We start from the raw sequence: 16,310 nt of genomic DNA, 5'->3' as shown, positions 1-16,310 counted from the left end.
ACGTTGAGGACCGTTCGATGGGGGAGATGTCAGATGTTGGGGAAACCCTCCTCCAGGCCCCCTCCACCCACCCAGCTGAGGATATGGACTGGTCTTACTCCCAGGAGTTTTAGGTTGTGTTCATGTTTTACCCACTGTATACTCCCCCTGTGTGCTACTTGTGTTCACATGCTAGTATGTCATGCCATGTCATGTCATGCCATGTATGTTATCCATTTTACATGTTCTTTGCCCCCAACATGAATCGGTTGAACCGTTAGAGCCAGTTGATAACTGGCTGTCTAAGATTTGTTAACCAGACGGTTAGACCTATCAAAGCTGGATCACTCACAGATAGCTTGACTAAGCTGATCTGACTGAAAACTGTCTGTTCACTTTCAGAGGTTCCTAAAACAGACAAGAGTTTTGAGGAACGACTCATCTTCAAGACCTTCATTCTAAAGTTCTTCAATGCTTTCACTCCCATCATCTACATTGCTTTCTTCAGGGGAAGGTTGGTAACCTCATATGTGTAACTTTCTCTAATTCTAATATACATAAATACTCTCATATAATTTAAATAAATATCCAAAATGAAAAATGAATTATAAGATAAAGAAAACTTTATATCTACTCTTAACCCTGTCATCAATGTTTCCCTGTAGACTGGTTGGCAGACCTGGCAGCTACCTGTATGTGTTTGAATCCTACAGAATGGAGGAGGTAAGATTTACACTTTTATAAATGATATGCAAGCAAAGGCTTTGGTAACCACACACTGGCATTAAAGTTGAGGTACTTTTTACATCCTTTTAACTAAAATAGATTGTTACTTGATTCTCTTGATAGTTCACTCTCACCTCAGTGAATAGGTTTTTGGTCTGACATAAATTAAATAATTTTCTTTTACATTGTTTACATGATTATAATGTATAAACCAAACATAAACCTTGCACTTCCAAAAAATGAACTATCAAATCCTTTGTACTGATACAACCAACTGTGGTATTCTCAGGTCAGACACAGATCACACACATTGGTTTAAAGGCTTATTCTAATCTTTTTGAGTAGATTTGACTGTTTTGGGCATAAACTAATCAAATTCAATATAACTGAACAGTGAAAGAACTAACTGTGAAATTTTGAGATTTTTTTTTCTAAAAATGTTTTGTAGAATTGCGCAAAAATAAATTTCTCTATGTGGAGTTCTGGTTAGAATTTGGACCTGTGATGTTTCAGTATTTTAAAAAATGATTATGGCCCTGCTGCCAGAAACTGCAATGGAAGCACTACAACCTGGAATGCTTTTGCCTTGCTTGCTCAATGTTCAAGTGTTATGGGCAAAGAGCTTTGGAGCATGTCTGCGACCACTGCACAGAGGGGTGCAGCAGCACCCTTGGTGCAGAGAGATCCAAATGAAGCAATCGCTTGCAGGATCAGGAAATCTCATATTCAGAATGTTTTCTCAACTTCTATTAACTTCTCTGTGAGAAATGTTCCTGTCTTCAAATCTCTGACTAAAGTGGGGCGGATAATTCATTCTCCATTGTGGCAGCAGAGCACAAGTTCAGCCGTCAGCCATGACAAAGCAGCCATGACAAGTTGTCTGTCATTAGATTTTGCATCTTTGCCTCAGACAATCACCTCCACAGTGATCAGCCTTGATGAGTGCACTGAGTTCAAATCTTAAGGAAAGTCTGAGTTCAGGCTACAACAGGTCAACTGAGTTCATTTCAATTCCTTGCCAATAATTTGTTCATATTTTCATTGTAATTTCAGTTCTGTAAAATTACATTGTTCATATTTGCCTGTTGATGCACAATGGCTGTGATGTTTTAGATACCTCCACTGTCACTGTATAGGGAAAAAAAATCATTAACCTGCTTTGTGGTGTTGACATGAAAAGTGACCGGTCGATTCTCTTCATCTTTTCTGTCCATGCCCAAATTAATACATAATCCAAGATGTTTTTGAAAATTAAATCGGCTCCGGGCCGACACTGAAGGCAGAGCCCTTCTAGAGGGCGAGCAGGAGTTGGTCGGACTGGTGACTGGAAACCAGGAGCTAGTGTAATGTTGACTGGGACCCCTGAAGCTTGAAAAGGTGAGTTGTCAGCTGTGGCAGTCGACCAGGATGTTTGACACAGAAACAAATAAGGGAACAAGGGAGGAGATGTCGACTGGAACTCCTACTGCTGGAATAGGTGAGGCATCAGCCAGGACCTTAGACGCTGGAAAAGGCGAGGTGTCAGCCAGCTGAGGCTCTGGATAACTGGGTAGCTTGGAAACCTGGGGCTGAGACTCGGGCTGGCAACTAGAAACCTGAAGCTAAAGCCCTGGCTGGAAGCTGGAGACCTGGGACTGAGGTTTGGGCTGGTTGCTGAAAAACTGCAGCTGCGACTACTTGAGAGACAGCTCAATGACCTTTTCTTCCTTAGCTTACCAGTTATATCAGTTCCCAGGTGAGAACAGCAACAAAATGAACCAATCAATTGTAGTTAGGCACTTTGGAGCCTGAGCATACACCTGATAATTACTAATATACTCAGTTGACAATTTATTATTAAAATAGTTTTAGACAGTTGTTGATTCAGTTGATCACTGTGGAGGCTATAGTGTATATTACATTATACAGAGGTATTTCTGTTATTTAGCCTTCCTTCAGTGATAAAAATGGGGTGGTGGTGAAGTGGTGTGTGTGTGTGTGTGTGTGTTGAAGTCTATGGGAGAGCTACTATGATGGTTGACAGAGAGCTGGCACAGATCTTGGTGTGATTTTGGCTCAGCAAGCATCTCAAACAACTATTTGTGAAAAAAGGTAACTTCTATTAGAACCATGAGTGGACCATGACTGGCACAAGACCTTTGTGCACTGCATATCTGGCTTTTGTGTTTCTAGAGCCGAAAATGTGGACACAGGAACGAGTTACAAAAAAATATCACTTTTGCATTTCATGTAAAATCAGCTCCTGAATTTGTAATGCAGTCAATGGGAGAGGAGCAGGGTACTCCAGTCGCTTTGAGGTTCATGTTCAAATTGTGTAAGTCTCTGTGCTTAGGACACATTCTATGAAACAGGACATTTTTTTCTACTACCGAGAAAGCCATGATGTGTGAAGACTGAAATATGTGGCTGTAGGGACGAGGTTTTTTCAGAGTAGTTCTAGAGCTTCTCCCACACTAGCGATGATGTCATCCACTCTATCTCTGAACATTCTGTGCAATACACATCCATTATAAAGTCAGTCTAAAAATTAAACAAAACGTAAAGACTGCAATTTTTTGTAAACTGTAATAGTTGTCAAAATACCAATTTTACCCAAAAGAGTCTCAAGTCTTGTGACCTGTTTGAAGTTTCAACCATTTTTTACATTAAAGTATGACACAGCAGTAGAGCTCCAAATTTGGTCGTTTTGAAGACGTCTCCCCATTCATTCTCTATGGGACTCTCTTTTATCACCATTTACGTCGCCATGGTTACTCGTATCGCTTAGAAAAGTCATAGCACACCGTTCAGAATAATATATGCCTTCAATGCTATTGCATTGTAGGCACAAAATAATATATGCATTCAATGCTATTTCATTCGAAGCACATAACCAGAGAGTATGAGAATTAAAGTAAAATTAAATTTATTGTGAAAAGAAGGAATATACTTTGGCGCTTAGACCCCGGCAGGAAGTGGCTCACCATGGACAAGATCCATAGGTTTAAGGTCCTTCCAATAAGAGGAATCTTCCCCCGAGTCTAGACACTGGTGGTGGTGATGAGGAATGGAGCTTGAGAATGGGAATGTCTTCATTAAGGAAACTTCTGACTGGATGATTTGATTGGAGATGGTCTGGCATCCATGGTTGAGCTGGAGAAGGGGTGGAGGTGGTCACAGATTCTTCACGGTGATGAAATGACAGCTGAATAACAGCAGAGAGAGAGACAATTTTTAAAGTTTGACTGCTGAAGGCCACTGTATAAGGTTATGATTGGGTGAAGATGTGAATGAGCGGGTGGAGCTTATAGATAGTGGGAAACGTTGCTTGTGACTTAGAAGGCATGTGCAATGAGATAGTCTTCCAAACTGAACTTTCGCTAAGCTTAATTTGGAAAATACTATTTCCATCATAATGACATGTTGTCATTTTGCTTCAGGGCTGCTTGTTTAAAGTAGTTTTTGGACTGTTTTACAGTGTGCTCATGGAGGCTGTCTGATGGAGCTGTGCATCCAGCTGAGTATCACCATGTTGGGAAAGCAGCTCATACAGAACAACCTATTTGAGATTGGAGTACCGTAAGTATGCCATACTGTAAATGGATTACACTGTTTCATTGATTACACCCTTTCATTTTTTTTGTCTTTGTTCACACAAAGCTTGAACAAAAAAATCTTTCTCAAATCACTGTTCCTTTTTAAGTGAGGAGCAAAGGTTTCTGTATATTCATCATCTAGTCATCTAGTCTGAGGGTGCATGGACCTGTGGTTCTCAAATTGATTACATTATGTTGGTCCAGTGGAAACTTGTGGGGAGGTCATTGCCGCTGTTCAATGACAGTCTATGGTGTCTTAATTCAACAGGTAATATGGAAACTGACATGTCTGTTTTGAGTTCAGAGGATAAAAAAAGTTACACAATCACACTGCAGATCAGGACACAAACCGAACCAGACCTATCAATCAGGGTATAAAACCATTTCTAAGGCTCTCACAGGAGCACAGTGACCTCAGTAATTATGAAGAAGGTTGAAAGTACCAGGACTCTTCCTAGAGTTGGCCATCCAGCCATAATGAATCACAGGGCAAGAAGGTCCTTGGTCAGGGAGGTCACCAAGAACCAACCAGCCACTCTAAGTCTAACTCTGAGGGGTTTCAGAATTCCTCTGCGGAGATGAGAGAACCTGCTGGAAGAACTACCATTCCACCAGCTCTCCAATAATCAAAACTTTATCATAGAGTGGCTAGATGGAAGTGAAAGGAATATGACATGCCACTTGGAGTTTGTTTTTCGTCATGTGATTAGAGGCAAAATCTGGTCTGATGAGACAAAAACTGAACCCTTCAAGCAGAACTCCAAACACTTTGTGTGGCAAAAATTGGTAAAAATGTCAATTTTATTTAACAGATTAAAGTGCAAGAAGTCAAGGGGTCTCAATACTCACTACAAGTGTGACATGAAGGGTATATATAATGGACAGACATGTAAACAAAAAAAACAATTACATAGATGTACATATGGTATGTGTCTATGATGTGTGTGTGTGTGTGTGTGTGTGTGTGTATTTTTAGAGGTTTATATGTGATGGAGAAAAACATGATAATAGTGTGGAGGTGTTATGACAGAATAGTATGTGTTATATCACGTAACAATTATAATTCTACAACATGAAGTTATGTATTGATGGGTGTTGAGGTCTGGTTGACCGGCCAGACCTCAACACCCATCACTACTGTGGGGGGCTGTTGCCACTGTGGAGGTGAGCAACATACCCCAATCCCCCAGCAACATGTCGAGGGACTCCAGTGGGACCCGATGTAACAAGCCCCCCACCCACCACCAGGTTGGGCTCAGGCCCAGGGGACGGTGTTATATATTTTCATATCCTCCCAGGATCTGAATAATTCCTGAAAGCACCTGTGTGTGTGTGTGTGTGTGTGTGTGTGTGTGTGTGTGTGTGTGTCTGTGTGTGTGTGTGTGTGTGTGTATATTCCTCAGCAAACTGAAGAAGCTGATTCGCTACATTCGGTCCAAACAAGGTGCTTTTCAAGAAGAAGAGAGACAGAAGAAGCTGCAGAGATATGAAACCGACCACTTTCTGGAGCCATTTGCTGGATTAACACCTGAATATATGGAGATGAGTAAGTACAACACATGATATCCCTACACAAATGTTTATCAGATCATATATAACTACAGGTCCTAAAGGCAGCATGTACATCTGTGTGTGTTTCCCAGTGTCAGTTTGCTGTGGTATAGACTGCTGACTGCTTCCCATCGACACTAATATTACCAAATAAATTAAAGAATGTAATTGCAGTCACAGAGGCAAATACAATTAAATAGATCATGTGCAGTCTAGTGTTGGGGTGGTGCTAGATCCAATGCTGAACAGAAAATCAAAACCTAATATTTCAGCACCTATGATGGGACTCCTGTTAATTCCATACATTCTGCATCAAATATAAATGCAACTGACAAGTCAAGATGCACTTCCATTCTTATAGTGTTGCTATTGTGTATTTCTCTCAGGCTCTGCTGGCTGTATCTCATCAGTGCTTTAAAAATTCAAGGTTCAAAAGTCGACTGCAATTATTTGTCATTTGTGCTGGAAAATTTGTTGGCAAAGTAGAGAGAAAAAACAAAGCAATCATAACTGGATCCAAGCTCTATATTTATTAAGAAATACAGCTAAAACTATAAATACTGAATACATAATGTACACTGCTCAAAAAAATTAAGAAAACACTTAATCATCACAGTATAACACAGAGAGGCAATGTGAAATAAGCTATGTGATTAGTTTGCAATGGTGGGAGAGAATGTTATTAATATACACTACGGCTATGCAGTTAATTATACAACGTCTACAAAAGAGATTTGATGATAAATATTGCTATATTTTGACATCAACCCAGTTATGAGCAGGAGGTTAAGACCAGCCTTCTGTAAGTTGCTGGAGTAGCTGGAGACCCTTGGCTAGAACCCAGGTGGCTGAGGTTACCATGGTAACCCTGGAGATGCGGGATATAGGTGGATTCTCCTGGAGGTCGTGTCCCGTTAAGACGGTGACGGATTCTGCCAGTGTCTAAGCGGTTCAGCTCTGGTGGAGTTTGCCAGGATACTCTGTCTTGGGCACTCTTGATTACTGGTAGGCTTCTCTGCAGGCAGTTGTGGGCAGATGTGTTATCTGCCGGCATCTCTTGCGGACTGATGCAAAATAAACTCTAATGCACTTCAATTTGGCTAGATAACTTTAGAGGAGACTGGCATTGACCAGATGACTCTAAAACTGTCAAAAAGCTTCAAAAAGTAAAATGTGATAATATTTAAAAAGCTACAAAATAACTCTGAGGTAATTCTGTTGCTTTGGTTCAGTTGGTCTGGACTGGCTTATAAAAATTAAAAGATTGCGCATGTAGACAAAAAGGATGTTACTTGGAGCATGTGGCAATGAAAGAATAAAGGATGCGGACAAACAATGAAGTGCAAAAATGGCTAAGAGCCGTGGCTAAACGCCTGTGGCTATGAGTTTGTGGCTAGCAGCTTAGAGCTAAAAGCAGATGACGTAGAGCTAAGAGTTTTGAGCTACATAGCCATGTGTGAATTGATCACGACTGTTTTATCCCCTGGGGACTGGCGCACGTTTAAGGAGCGTTACCTGTCTTCTCTTGTGTTTCAACTTGGAGAAGAGAGTAATTTTCCACAGAACTTTTGAATAGTTTAATATTAGAGTTTACCTATAAACTCGCACATCCGTCTTCCACCATGACCATAAAAGATTAAAAACCTAAACCTAATGGTACTGATAATGACAGACAGGAATGATACAAGTGTTGATTTTATATTACATCCTTCAAACCTGGAATTAATCATAATACAAGTTGTTAACTGATCAAACAACATAATAAACATTTCCTAAAGCTAATAGTCTCTAAATGTGTATTACACAGCAGTTCTTTGACTGTAATAGTAATAATATGGACATTCTGGATGTCATGTAGTGTGTGTTACCTTGTGTGAAGGATGCTGACAGTATGATCACATAAAAGACATTGTCTTAAAGTCAACATGTTAAATTTCAACCATTCAATAGAATATAAGTTTGGGATTGACCTATTACATAGAAACATCTCACAGAACAATTAGATATTTTTATTTTATATTCTTCCTCAAATATGTGTCTGTGAAGAGAGTTCTGCTGGTCACTACCCAGGATTGGAATGTGGGTAGTAGTTTATGACTCTTATCTAGAGAGAGACAGAGGAAGGGAGGTTGGTGTGTGTGTGCATGTGCTCATGCATGGCAAAGAGAGGCCAGGATTCACACCTTTAGTGATAATCAGTTATTTTGGTGTTACTTGTCATATATACGAAACAATCCAATGTCAATAGGCAGAGTCTTATTGTTACAAACTGGAGATTTTGCCTATGCTTTCCAGTTTGCCTGGTGTCCATTTGTTGATCCTCTGGAGCTGACCCTTTGACCCTTGGTCTGGTTGAGCGTCTCTCTGACATGCCTACAGCATGGTCTGTTTGTGAGAGAAGGGCCCTTTGTCTCTGTTTCCTATCAATTTGATAGTTTGATGGTCAATTTTGGGTCCATAACTTTGCATGTCCTTACAATAAACTTTTTTAATGGCTTGTGAGTGTGTGTGTGCCAGGCCAGGTATGTATGCTACAACCCCCAAAAACTGAATGGTTTTGCATGTGGTAGCCACAGAAAATTGCTCTCTCCTGATCCTTCCTGACGGATTCTTCTCTAGTTTTGTGTTTTGCTAGTGTCCTTGTCACTACTGGTAGCATGGGGCAGTACCTGCAGCCCAATCAGGTTGCACAGGTAGTCCAGCTCCTCCAGGAGGCACATCCTTGCGTGAGGCGTGTGTTGCAAGAAAGTTTGCAGTGTCTCCCAGCACAGTCTCAAGAGCATGGAGGAGATACCAGAAACTGGCTGTTACATGAGGTGAGCTGGACAGGGCCAAAGAAGGGCATCCATGATGGTGGCATGTGAGCCCGACGTCCTCTAGTAGGACCTGTGCTCACAGCCCAGCACTGTGCAGCTCGACTGGCATTCAACAGAGAACACCAGAATTGTCAGTTTCGCTAATGGCGCCCTGTTCTCTTCACAGATGAGAGAAGGTTCACACATGTGACAGGCATGAAAGAGTCGAGAAACCCGTGGTGAATGTTATGCTGCCTGTAATATCATTCAGCATGACCGGTTTGGCGGTGGTTCAGTGATGGTCTGCGGAGGCATATCTTTGGAGGTTTGCACACACCTCCATGTCATACACCACGGTACTCTGACTGCTGTTAGGTACCGGGATGAAATCCTCATGTGGCCAGAGTGTGTAGGCAGTTCCTGGATGACGAATGCATGGATGCCATTGACTGGCCCTCACGTTTCCCGAAGCTGCCACAGAATGTCCAGGAGCTCACTGATGCCCTGGCCCAGGTCTGGGAGGAGACACCCCAAGACACCATCTGCAGACTAATCAGGAGTCTGCCCAGAAGTGGTCTGGAGTGCATACAGGCACATGGGGGCACATACACACTATTGAGTCACATTATGAGTTGGATCAGCCTGTGATTTCAATCTTTTACTTTGATTTTCGGTGTGATTGTGAATCCAGCGTTCAATGGGTTGATGATTTTGGTGATGATAAAAAGCGACATTATACTGTTCTCTTTGTAGATTGTAGAAATTCCTCTGCTTACAGCTTGTTCAGATCTGTCTCAGGGTGTAGGCTTGCATTGCTGATTGTTTCAATGGTTGATAAAGGGGTCTCACAAGGATTTTTTATGGTGGCCCCGTAGAGCTCAACACAATGAAACCTAAGAAAACACTTGCAAATACACAAAATACAAACAAATTCAGAAAACACCTTCATTAATTTGATAACACATGAGCTGCAAATATTGACAACACAACGGAAGTGTTTCCAGGGGACACTAAAAAGTGATGAACCTGGACAGGACTTGTTGTTCAATGCCTAATTGTGCCTTTCGAAGTTAAAAGTATTGAATAAAAAGTGCATCCCAGTCAGGTTCATCACAGCATAAAATGATGTACATGTACACGATGACAGAAATATGTAAACACATTCTTACTATAAAACTCTGCAATTCTGTTTTATAAATTTAAATCTTTGTACAAGTAGGACACACATCTTTTCATGTCAGTACATGCCTGATCCACCAGTGATCAGGTCTGACAATTAAAAGATCTTCAAAGAAGTGAAATTCTACCAGTTGGCCCGGTAAGGTTGTGGTCTGGTGGTATTAATAGTACCCATACCGTATCATAACATGTCAATAAACCATCAGCAGTGATATCTCATCCTTATTATTAAGCATCAGAAAGAAGACTCAAGGTGCACACATTGTTTCTGTTTTTATAAACTGCAGTTGAAATTCTGGTTTCTTGTGAGTATTAACTGGCCCCATCTCCGAACTGGGAAAGACCAGTTACCAGTGCAAAGCATCTTACTGCTTAGTAAGCTACATTATAAAATGATATTAACATATTTTGTTGCATTTAATTCCAGATATGAGGCTTACGTGTACTTAATACATAATGTAGTGATATCTAATACTTACTTCTGTCTTCCTCTGTGTCCAGTCATCCAGTTTGGTTTTGTGACATTGTTCGTGGCGTCCTTCCCCCTGGCTCCACTCTTTGCTCTGCTCAACAATATTATTGAAATACGACTTGATGCCAAGAAATTTGTGACTGAATTGCGAAGACCAGTGGCAGCAAGAGCCAAAGACATTGGTGGGTTACATTCAACATACTGCAATTCTTATAAAAAGTATAGGTATAAAATATATGAACGTGATCTTGTCCTGTCAACATGTTCTTTACAACCAACAACCTGCAGTGAAAGATTTTGTTTAACTGTAGGAAAAAGAAAGAAGAAGTCTTATTTTGAAATCCAGTAGTTGATACGTATTGTTATGTCTACAGGTATATGGTACAACATACTCAGAGGGGTAGCAAAAGTGGCTGTCATCATTAATGTAAGTAACATATGAAAGTATCGATTTATGCTAATACATATATGTCAGTATTCCTTTACAGAAAAACCACATGAATGTGTGAAATCACATGTTGGCACATGTGCACGTGATTTTCACATGTGAAATTTAACATGTGAAAACATGTTAAAATCAAAATGTATGGAACACATGTGTAAAGCCATTGTAAATTCCCATGCCATGTGAAACTTTAGGGATTACCATGTGAGACCCATGCACATAGTTTGTTGGTTGTTTGCATGTTGTCATTATTCACATTACTGCACTTGTTGAAAATGTTATAGTGAAATTTAGAAAATCTGCAGTATATGTGATATGTTACAACATGTGGTAACATTTTCCACATGTGCAATATATGTCATCAAATGTAGAAATCACGTGTCCACACATGGTAAACATGGATAATTCCTGTGTTTTTTTTTTACTGTAAGGGTTCTGACCATGTTTTGGACCTGTACTCCATGATACTGGGTTCAGGCAGACACAGAAGACCGTGATTTACCCTCAGAACCACAGTGAAATGTTTCATTGAAACTGTGTCATATGTCTACACAGTGGTTTTCTACACAAGGAGAGGGAATACATTTTTATCAATTTCTGTAATGATGTAGCTTAAAGACAAACGAGTGCCCTGCCGCAGTGGTTCATGTACTTGAAATGCCAGAAGCTTAGAGCACAGCTACAGCATATTTGCCTCATAAAATGCATTAATATCTGGTTGAATAGATTATCCCTTTCCCAGTGCAGTGTTCTGGGCATTTTTATATAATAGGCTGATGCTAGATCAGCATGTCACATGTAATGCATGGCTTGCAGCTGTAAAGGGAATAAGCTGAAAAGTATTTTAAAACAATAGCAACATTATTCATAATGAAATGGACTGATACCAAAAATACAATATTTGTGCCTTGAGAACTGCAGTACAGAATACAGTGCTCATCGATACAAGCCCTTGGGACAGTCTGTCTGCTCAGTGTGTCCCTATGCCACATGCATTTAGCTCATGTTACATTCTTTGACATGATATGCCAAAGCAGCACCCTCCAGAGTTCCACAACGATTATCTGAATGGGTTTTTAGTTAAGGTTACTACTACAGCATTTCCCTGTGTACAACACTAGACACTAGAAGAGCCCCCCACCATACTGTTCCTGCGTTTAAGTTTAAGTCTTTCATGTGCTTCATCTAGCAGCAGTGGATTTATAACACAGATTTCTGCCCTAAAGCAGCACTGCCCTGCACACACAGGCTGTTAGGGTAACAACTACACACTGCACTGAGGGCAGTACATTAGACTAACATGAAATGCGTATTGTGCACTATGTCTGCCTCAAGAGCAGCATGTAGGTAGAATAAGAGCATAATTATGTGTAATAGGGTCTAACTCAAAGACAGTGTAGTGCTCATACATACACTAAAATATTGGTCTAATATTTTAGATAACAATGTCAAGAGAGGAGGACAGACAAGCCCAGTACATTCTTGGACGGGTAGCACAGGAGAATGAGCAGAGAGAGGGCTGCAAGCCTTTTAGCAAATCCCTCTGGATTCCCAGAAAAGCTGCTTGGGCAGTAGTGGAGGGGAGCGATTTTATTGAGCACCAAAACCAGAAATGACAAGTTCTCAGAAAAGAATACACAGGGAGAAAAAAAAAAAGGTAAAATGTACAGAATACTAAAGGCCATGACGTGGCAAGACACAGCCAAAAGTTCCTTATTGGGTGGGATACCAAAAGTGGCAGAGAGGGGATTGGAACATTATAAGATTTCTGTAAACTGGAAAAATTCTTGACCAATAGTTTATCAATTTCGGGCACAACCAAAACATATGTACAGTTTCGCAGGGGATTTGCCACATCTGTAGACATCTTGAACATTAGGGTATATTTTAGACAAGACGCGGGAAACAGGAAAACAAACTAGAGTCACAGCCTAACTGTGACAATTTCCCTGTCATAAAAATCGTTCAGTGACGTAATGCCCCTGTCAACCCAGAGATGAAATGCAGTCTATATTAAATGACATAAAATGGTAATTGTTAATTATCGGGGCAAGCATTGAGGGACCGGGCAGGCCACAACGCTCTCTGAACTGTTTCTATATTCTTAGAGATATACTGAAACAAATAAACAAACAAATAAATTTGGGTAACACAACCATGCTAACCAAACCTACCCTGCCTGCCAGAGATAGTGGGATGTTACTCCACCTATTAAAATCCTCTTCCACGTTTTTAAGAAATGAGAAAAAAATTCTGTCAAATATATCTGCCAAAGACTTTGTAATAAAAACACCCAGGTACTTGAAAACTTAGTCCACCATTAAAAGGGAGCTAGCTCAGCTGCTGGTTTGCTCACTGCAAACATTTTTGCTCTTTCCAAAGTTAAGTTTGTACCCAAATTGCTGGCCGAAATTGTTTTAGAATGTTTAAAATTACCAGGAGAGATGTGAAAGGGTTCGATACATATAAGAGTAAGTCATCGGCATACACCAACAATTTATGTTCAGTTCCCAGATGCCCAATGCCCTCAAATTTCTCCTCAGAGGGTAGCCAAATGGCTGGTGACTCGATGGCCAGTGCAAATAGTTAGGGGGACAGAGGGCACTAGTGCCAAGGTGAAGATGAAACGATGGTGATATTATATTGTCTGTTTGCACTGAAGCTACGGGGAAAGAGTACAACAAATTAACCCAAGAGATGAAGCTGGGACCTAGGCCAAATCTTTCCATTACATCAAAAAGGTACTTCCACTCCACTCCGTCGAAGGCCTTCACCACATCCAACGACACCATCACTTTGGATTGCTGGAGCTGGCATGTTCAGTATGTTTAAAGGTCTTCTGGTGTTGCGGAAGGACTGTCTCCCTAACATGAAACCAGTCTGGTCCAATGAAATGATGTGCAGTAAAATTTGATGGAGGTGGAGGACTACAGTTTTTGACAGGATTTTGTATTCTACATTGAGCAGGAGTGATGCAGACTTCTTGAAGAAGTTCTATGGTAAAACCGTCCAGACCAGGTGATTTTCCATTTCGCAAGGTTTTAATTGCCCTCTCAATCACATTTGTTGATATTGGCCTGCACAGTTCAGAATCAGAATCTCAGAATCAGAATCTGCTTTATTGGCCAAGTATGTGGACACATACAAGGAATTTTTCTCCGGTTTTACAATGCTACTTGGTACGTACACATATAAATATACATATGAATACTGTTGGGTCTGAGCTCTACCTCATGAGCTGGACAGCAAATATGTTGGATTTCGGTTGTCGGCTATCATAAATTAAGAAAATATTAATATTAAAAATATTAATATTGAATAATAACTTTAAAATTAATTAAATTCTACAGGGCACCAGCCTAAACTAATAGGCAAAATAGACAATATGGTTTCAGTTTCAATTTATTACCATTAATCTGGAACTCTGATTAACAATTAGAGTTTACTAACTATAAACAAATTACCATATCAACAGTAAGTTAAAGTTGAAGGATTGGAATTCTACAAAGTAGAGGTTGGCAATATTCACGCTTGTGCAACATTAAACACACCAGTAGTTACTTAAAGGCATTTATTTACAATGGAGCAGAGTAAAACACAATGTCTAATCTAGTATATACAGGTGTGTGTATGTGTGTGTTTAAGGGTATGTGTGTGTGTCTGTGGGGACACAAACAAAGGCAAGATGGCCGATTCAAAGTGGTCACTGTGACCACATGACCTGAACAAAGAAGACTACACATGATGGTGGTAAACCAGGGCTATTCAATTACAAATTCAATTGGGCCAGATTTTAAAACCGAGACCTTAACCTGGGCCGGACATTTTCAGCGGTCAATAAGCAGGAGGTAATGATCAATTTCAAACCAACACCAATAAATATAATGAAATAAGTGATGTTTATTCATCATTTCCCCTTTAAATTTTTGTACAACGCAGCCACATCAAAAAGTGCATAAATTACAATTCAAGAACTGTAAGTGAACTGAGGTAGAAGCAATACTTTTTCACTTCTGAAATATAAGAATAAACAATTTTGGTTTATGTAACTCATTAAAAGAAAAAGTGCACATTAATGGTGATAACATTGTTATTTCTTTTGAAATAAAATAAACATATCTGACACAGAAACATCAAAAAGTGCATTATAAACTTCTCTAAATAAACAGAACCTGAAGAAGTAGAAATGCTGTTTTTCACAAACGAATATTAAACGAATAAAAATAATATTTTTGTCACAAACTTTTGTCTCCTTTTTGAAATGAAATGAAATGAAAGTAATAGTCTGGTCATATCTGACTGAGGCCTGAGGCCTACAGTTAATAGTACTTAGTGGGAGAAGTGACATTTGGCTCATAAGATGTCACTGCAATCTGAAGGCACTGGTGAAGAGCACTGTCAGAGAGGGAGCAACGAGAGCTGCTTTTTATTGAGTTCATGTGTGAGAAGCTTGATTCACAAGTATATGTTGATCCAAACATACTCAGAACATGGATTTCTACTTTCCCGACGTTAGGAAACTGGTGCACGTTGACATCACTCCAAAACTTTGCAGGCCCATTAGTGCAAAGCTCCTGTGCCATGGTTAGGGATGAATGCATGTCAACAAGTTCAAGAATAAATTTCCCCTCGTCAGTGGAAGGGACCACTTCCTTTGCTCTGGCAGAGAGGTCCCCTTCTGTTGCAGCAATGAAGGGGTCTCTGGAAAAGCCCATCACCTCCATGGGCAAAGCAAATCCACCCAATCTATGCGTAAAGTTCTCTTTCAACCCCGCAATGAAATCTGTCATCACATCCGTGACTTTCGCCAGGGATGTCTCCGCTTTTTTTGTTGAAATCTCCTCTCTGAGATCACAGAAACTCTCCAGTGCTTTGCCTTTGGATAGCCACCTGACGTCATTGTGCAAAAGCAGGTCGTGGTGCTCAGCAGACATTTCTGACAGCAACTTGCGGAATAAGCAATGTTGGAGGCTTGATGTGGAGCGAATAAAATTGATTGTAGCCATCACGTTGTCCATTGTCATTTTAAGCTCAACGCTGAGTTTTGCGCACAGTACCGTCTGATGCACAATGCAGTGTATGGAATCTGGGGTGCAACAGCGGCCCAACGTGCTACCAAGCCACTTACTTTCCCTGTCATAGATGGGGCCCCTTCCGTCACAAGCATGCACACACGTTCCATATCCAGACCATTGTCTTTAAAAAATGCTGAGATTTTCTCAAAGACGACTTCGCCAGTTGTTTGCCCGTCTAACGGCAGTAAGCCGAGCAATTCCTCTCGGAAGATTTTACCATTAAAAAAACGGACATATATGCAGTTGTGCAGTATCACCTCTGTCTGTGGACTCATCTACTGCTATAGACATGACATCAGCTTTCTTCAGTTCTTTCAACAGCGTTTCAAACACATGTGTAGCAAGAATTTCAACCCTGCGAATGTTTGAAGTGTCTGACGGGCACATTTTTAATAGCAGATGTTACACTTGTTTTAATTGTGTTGTCATTTATCACTTCATCCACGACGGCAAGCATGCAGTCTTTAATGGTTTCAGAGTCTGTGAATGGCCTTTTCTTCTTTGCCAAAATCC

The 16,310-nt window shown here is 40.4% G+C and overlaps 1 protein-coding gene across 2 annotated transcripts in view; it reads left to right on the top strand.

Moving 5' to 3' along the window:
* Positions 1 to 16,310, top strand: part of LOC111647727 (anoctamin-1-like) — a 138,501-nt gene that overhangs the window by 106,137 nt on the left and 16,054 nt on the right. For both annotated transcript variants that reach the window (XM_087171550.1, XM_087171551.1), the window contains exons 16-21: positions 382 to 493; positions 645 to 702; positions 4,163 to 4,263; positions 5,684 to 5,826; positions 10,307 to 10,459; positions 10,652 to 10,704. In XM_087171550.1, the coding sequence (XP_087027676.1) occupies positions 382 to 493; positions 645 to 702; positions 4,163 to 4,263; positions 5,684 to 5,826; positions 10,307 to 10,459; positions 10,652 to 10,704 (620 nt within the window). The remainder of the gene's footprint in view (positions 1 to 381; positions 494 to 644; positions 703 to 4,162; positions 4,264 to 5,683; positions 5,827 to 10,306; positions 10,460 to 10,651; positions 10,705 to 16,310) is intronic.

The sequence above is a fragment of the Seriola lalandi genome, unplaced genomic scaffold, assembly GCF_002814215.2.
Source record: "Seriola lalandi dorsalis isolate HSWRI2012SDOR001 ecotype SW California unplaced genomic scaffold, Sedor1 jcf7180002055008, whole genome shotgun sequence".
Taxonomy (NCBI): domain Eukaryota; kingdom Metazoa; phylum Chordata; class Actinopteri; order Carangiformes; family Carangidae; genus Seriola; species Seriola lalandi.
The sequence above is the reverse complement of the archived record's forward strand: the minus strand, read 5'-3'. Positions and strand labels throughout refer to the sequence as shown.